Source organism: Colobus angolensis, unplaced genomic scaffold (assembly GCF_000951035.1).
Source record: "Colobus angolensis palliatus isolate OR3802 unplaced genomic scaffold, Cang.pa_1.0 Scaffold268, whole genome shotgun sequence".
In the NCBI taxonomy this organism is placed as follows: Eukaryota; Metazoa; Chordata; class Mammalia; order Primates; family Cercopithecidae; genus Colobus; species Colobus angolensis.
In genome coordinates, this window is record NW_012115910.1 from 6,061,563 (window position 1) to 6,067,947 (window position 6,385).

Here is a 6,385-nt window from a genome sequence, read left to right on the forward strand (position 1 = left end):
TATACCTGATATAAATGATGAATTGATGGGTGCTGACGAGTTGATGGGTGCAGCACACCAACATGGCACAAGTATGCATATGTAATAAACCTGCACGCTATGCACACGTACCCTAGAACTTAAAGTATAATAAAAAAAAAAAAAAAGAAAGAAAAGCAAAGGGAGGGCGGTCGCGGGAGGGAGCGGGGCAGGCGCTGTGGGCCAGGCCCCTCCTCTAGCTCCTGCACCAACAGACCGCCTCCTGCACCACCCGACCGCCTCCTGCACTAATGGAGCGCCAGCGCGGGGCTGGCGGGAGCCTCGGTGGGCTCATGGGCGCACAGGCGCGCGGGGCCCTGGTCGTTGCTCCCTGACTGGCCGCGGTCGCCTCCATGAAGCGGAAAAGCGAGGGGCGGTCGAGCTCGGCCGCTGCGTCTCCCGGCTCGCCGCACTGCTCCTTGACCTCGACGGTTGTGGAGAAGATCCGCAGCTCCACGCAGCAGGACCCACGCCGCCGGGACCCCCAGGTCGACATGTACCTGGACATCACCGATCGCCTTCGTTTTGCCATTCTCAACAGCAGACCAAAGAGTGCATCAAATATACATTATTTCAGCATAGATAATGAACTCGAATATGAGACCTTCTGCGAAGACTTTGGACCACTCAATCTGGCAATGGTTTACAGATATTGTTGCAAGATAAATAAGAAATTAAAGTCCATTACAATGTTAAGGAAGAAAATTATTCATTTTACTGGCTCTGATCAGAGAAAACAAGCCAATGCTGCCTTCCTTGTTGGATGCTACATGGTTATATATTTGGGGAGAACTCCAGAAGAAGCATACAGAATATTAATCTTTGGAGATACATCCTATATTCCTTTCAGAGATGCTGCCTATGGAAGCTGCAATTTCTACATTACACTTCTTGACTGTTTTCATGCAGTAAAGAAGGCAATGCAGTATGGCTTCCTTAATTTCAACTCATTTAACCTTGATGAATATGAACACTATGAAAAACCAGAAAACGGAGACTTAAATTGGATAATACCAGATCGATTTATTGCCTTCTGTGGACCTCATTCAAGAACCAGACTTGAAAGTGGTCACCCCCAACATTCTCCTGAGACTTATATTCAATATTTTAAGAATCACAATGTTACTACCATTATTCGTCTTAATAAAAGGATGTATGATGCCAAACGCTTTATGGATGCTGGCTTCGATCACCACAATCTTTTCTTTGCGGATGGCAGCACCCCTACTGATGCCATTGTCAAAGAATTTCTGGATATCTGTGAAAATGCTGAGGGTGCCATTGCAGTACATTGTAAAGCTGGCCTTGGTCGCACGGGCACGATGATAGCCTGCTACATCATGAAGCATTACAGGATGACAGCAGCCGAGACCATTGCGTGGGTAAGGATCTGCAGACCTGGCTTGGTGATTGGGCCTCAGCAGCAGTTTTTGGTGATGAAGCAAACAAGCCTCTGGATGGAAGGGGACTATTTTCGGCAGAAGTTAAAGGGACAGGAGAATGGACAACACAGAGCAGCCTTCTCCAAACTTCTCTCTGGTGTTTATGACATTTCCATAACTGGGGTCGAGAATCAAGACCAGCAAGAACCCGAACCTTACAGTGATGACGACGACATCAATGGAGTGACACAAGGTGATAGACGTCAGGCCCTGAAAAGCAGAAAACAATCAAAAACAAACGCTATTCCTCTGACATATGCCCTAGCCGTGCTGACCTCTGCACTATGTAGTATTGTCATCTGGTGGATTGTTTGTGACTAATTCTTCCCATCCTGCTATTCTGTCTTGATGGTTTTAGAACATAGTAGCCATCAGGACCCCCTGACAGATAGCTGCTTCTCTCCGTTTCAAGGACTAAAACGGTCTTGCGTTAAGTAAAATCCTGTGAACAGAACTGAAGGAAGACTCTAGGAAATGAAAACTACAACAGAAATTAGCACAATTTGAAAACAAAACAAAATTGCAAAAGCCTTAGTTGCTTTCCACCTAAGAAGCCATCAATGGAGAAAATGTTCACTGGAGTTTCAATAATGAACTTTGAGTTTGGGTGCAAGCAACTGACTCAAAGAAGGACCCAGCTCTCAAGCTGAAGGACAAAAATGCTGTTGTAAATTTAGTCTCAGGTGTAAATACCCAAGCCCTCTGGTACCCAGGGAGCTGGCTGGTCTGTGGTAAATGTGTGTCCCTGTGATGGCAAGCACTGTAGTTGCTGGCCTTCAGAAGACTTGAGGATCTGATGGAGGTTTTTTATGTATTTATTTTCTGTTCACCTTGTGACCCGGTGTCAAAATTTATAAAGATACAAAAGGCATTACTGAGATGTACTTTCTGTAATTTGATACTATTTGGCTTTATCATCTTCACTTGACTATTTGTAATACTGTTGTAATGTTAACTCTGTTAAGTAACCAAGCTGCTTGTCTTCCACCAAAGAGTGCTTTATTAACAAGAATCTGTGAAAACCACATTTAAACACTGTTGCATGTTGTGATACCAGGTGGTACCTTGGTAACATAAAACTTGAAAGAGAATATTAATGGTAGCTTTAGAAGACTCAGGAGGAGAAACTGACTTCAGAGTTGGAAGATGTTGCAAGTCTCCTTTTTCTGTCCTTTAGGGACTGAAGAACCGGAAGGTTGCCCACTGTTTGGCTGCCAGTCATACAAATTAAAATAATATTTCCTTCCATGCATGGAAAAAAACACATTATTGGTTTTTTGCCTTGAAAACAACAATCCAAAATAATGTCGACTTAAAAAAACAAGTTACCGCTTTTTTAGAGTTCTCTGTAACACTGGATTTTTTTTTTCCTTATGAGATCAGCCTAAGGCCATTGACGTGGCCTGTGATCTCAGTGACAATGATCTGCTTCTGGATCTCACTGTTGCCTTTGATTAGGGAACACAACTGGTGACTCTGCAGAGTGCCTTCTCCCACAACCCTACTAGAACACAGCAGAGTCTGTGCCATTAAGCAATTACAGAAACAGAATTGATTTGCTGCAAAAAAAGAAAAGGGACCCGAAATAAAGAATATTTAACACTCACCTCAGTTCCTTCCATAAGAAGTGGGTGGTTTAATGATTTTTAACCCATTTTTGCCTGTGCTGGGAGCATGGAGGGCTGAGATGTTGACAGGCAGTGGGAAACAAATGCCCTCCTAAGCCACAAGGCGTGCGCCAGATCAGTAGGCAACTCCATTTTAAGAAGCTGCCTTTTTCAAAAAACTGCAAGAAATAAAAGCGGTTGGAATAAACAAATTAAAGTCTTTAACGCAAAAAGTAATTGAAAGGCAGTGCCTCCATTTTGGTGTACTATCTTGGAAGAAAGTATGAAATTGACTGGCATCAGGAGAGACGGAAGATGCTGTGTTCTCCGTCAAACAAGCGACTCTTTCCCTGCCAGGCACTGTGGGGTGGGGTCAGGTCAGCTTTTAAACACAGGGGACTGGATTACAGAAAACCGGTGGTTTTCTGTCCCTGGAAATGAGTAGGCACAAAGACCCTCTTGGCTGTGGGAAGACAACTCTTCAGTAAGATTTGGGTGGAAGGAAGAACATTTCCTTTGCTATATTGAGCTGAGAAAAATATAAATATTCAAACTGTGCCATGCATAAAGCATTGAATTCTCAAGGCGCCTCTTCTTTCCCTTACCCTTTTTAAGGCCATCCCCTCCATAAATAATAATCCAGGTATTTGTGAAAATCATGCTTCCATCTGATCTCTTCTTAGTTTGGCTTTTCATCCCATCAGAACAAGTAAACGTGGGCACCACAGCTCTTGTGAGTATTGTCTCCCTCACAGTGAACAAGCCTCCTGGTGTTTCGTCCAAGAAAAGGTAGGGTGTCAGTGGAACCACAGTCATTTTTCATTTTATAAACTGCCTCTTCATGTTGCCTGCTCGTTTCCACCTAGAATTGCTATCACGGTGGCTCTTTCTAAAAATCCTTCTATTTAACTGGTTCACTGAAATTAGTTATAGAAAACTTGTGATTTGGTGAAAAAGCATTCCTTGTAATAACCAAATGACTCGGGATGGTGTGCATAGCAACAGTGTTACACTTAATGGGGACCATCTCTGGAATCCAGGAAGTCTCTGGGTCTGAGGGATGGAAAGTTCTTCCTGCTATGAATGAAAGTGAACTCTTCCCCTCACCCCCAACGGAAACCACAAACACCCAGAATCTTCTGGGATTCTGACTTAGAGTCCTTGTTATAGAAGACCTTGTTGCTATGGAACATGAAACTGTGTCTGTCAGATGGAGAGATTCCCTTAAGAGCCTTAAACAGCCCTGAAAGTACACCGGGACAGTTTGCAAAGAAATTAAAATTACAAGTGAATATTTCTAGCTGCCCTTGAAGCTTTCTGGGGACTCAAAATTATCAAGAATCAGGGACAGTCGGGAGGAAGAGCATCTGCAAAACTGAGTTCCTAGAAGTACGGACGGAGGTGGCTTTTTGTAGAACTTGGTGGGGAGCAGCGCCTGAGAGAGCAGAACCACCTGGCGTTGCCAGTGCTTCCCGGCAGCACGCGGCTCTGCGGGCCTCCAGAATTTCCCTGTTCTGAGCTTGATGCCCCTAGCCTGTCCCCTATCTCCTTCCTCCCCTCCCCTCTAGCCCTCTCACGGGGGGTGATTGCTACCTCTCTTTTCTTGGGCCTAGGCAAGTTTTAGAGGAGTTCCCAAGCATTGTCACAAGGCCAGTGTGCTGGAGGCCAGTGTGCTGGAGGCCAGTGTGCTCGCTGGGCTGGATGTCCTGTGCTTGTGCGTGGTCCGAGGGCTCTCCTGGGGCTTTCCCCTTTTCCCAGTCACCGTCTGAGCCACAGAAGCAGTGCACTCATTGGATGTCTGTTCTTAACATAGCTTCTCTTTCTACATAAAAAACAAAACAAAACAAAACAAAAAAAAACCATTATTGCATTTTGGAAAGCATTGCTCATCAAAAGCAACTTTTAAAACTTATTTTATTGTTCCTTTAAATGTTCTCTCCTGCTGAAACTGCCCTGGAGAGGGAAGCTGCTGCTCTTCCATTTCCCCACATCAGGGTATTCTCCACGTCACTGAGTGGAGATGACTCCAGATGTGTTTAAAGACTGGACAATTCACCTATACTGTGTAGGAAATTACCTCCTTAATTTCCTGGTAGAATTGTCAGCAGACATGTTCATCCGATGATACTACTGCAGTTTTCTATTAATAATTTGCTTTTACCTAACCTGCACTCATGTACAGATTATTAAAAGTTTTAAAATGTAACTGATCAGTATTGATCAATCATTGTCTTGATTTTTTTTTTACAGTGTATATTTCCAATCACTTTTTTTTTTTTAGTCTTACCTGTTTTACCTTTATTTCTCTGGCACCTGTTCTTTTCTTCTTCTTTCTTTCTTTTTTTTTTTTTTAATTATACTTTAAGGTCTAGGGTACATGTGCACAACATGCAGTTTTGTTACATAGGTATACATGTGCCATGTTGGTGTGCTGCCCCATTAACTCAACTTTTACATTAGGTATATCTCCTAATGCTATCCCTCCCCCCACCCCCTCCCCACAATAGGACCCGGTGTGTGATGCTCCCCTTCCTGTGTCCAAGTGATCTCATTGTTCAATTCCCACCTATGAGTGAGAACATGCGGTATTTGGTTTTCTGTTCTTGCGATAGTTTGCTGAGAATGATGGTTTAAAGCCAAGAGAACTGGTTGAATGAGTGTTTGTATTCCTGAAGGTTAAGATAAAGCTTCCTAATGCCCTGTAAACTTTGCATATGTATGTAGTTTGAAACATATTCTCACATTGGAAAATCTTGTGGGTTGTAACTGGTTTGATACAAAATATCAAATAGTGGAAATCATATAATTACAATCATGTAATTAAAAGTATTAACCCCCCCAAAATAAAAAATAAATAAATTAAAAATTAAAAAGCAAAAGGAAAATCTGCAAAGCAGACACCAGACAAGCCTTTGAAAATTCACTTGTTAATAAAATCACAGCAAAGTTGGAAAATTCATCCATCATTCCTAGTGCTTTTGAAATCCTCACAGGGGACACCTGCCTCCACAGCCCGCCTCTCTATGACAAATGATGTCTCTCATGAGGCTTCTTGAATTCAGGCTGCTACCTATGTGACACTAACAAGAGAAATACTGTGTTTATTCAGATTCATTGATGTGACAGAGGACGTAAACATATTAGAAGAATGGAAAAGTTTATTTAGCACATGCTATTTACCAAGCTCTATGCTAAGAGCCACTTTACTTAGCCTGTTAAGAAGACTAAGCCTCAGCCAGGCGCGGTGGCTCATCCTTGTAATCCCAGCACTTTGGCAGGCTGAGGTGGGTGGATCACGAGGTCAAGAGATCGAGACCA

General features: G+C 43.2%; 1 protein-coding gene across 1 annotated transcript; it reads left to right on the forward strand.

Annotated features, from left to right (window-relative positions):
* The first annotated feature begins 296 nt into the window (after positions 1–296).
* On the forward strand, positions 297–3,023 carry LOC105515701 (dual specificity protein phosphatase CDC14C). Its single transcript, XM_011947567.1, has one exon. The coding sequence runs from the start codon at positions 372–374 to the stop codon at positions 1,779–1,781; it is 1,410 nt and encodes a 469-aa protein (XP_011802957.1). The 5' UTR covers positions 297–371; the 3' UTR covers positions 1,782–3,023.
* The last annotated feature ends 3,362 nt before the right edge of the window (positions 3,024–6,385 follow it).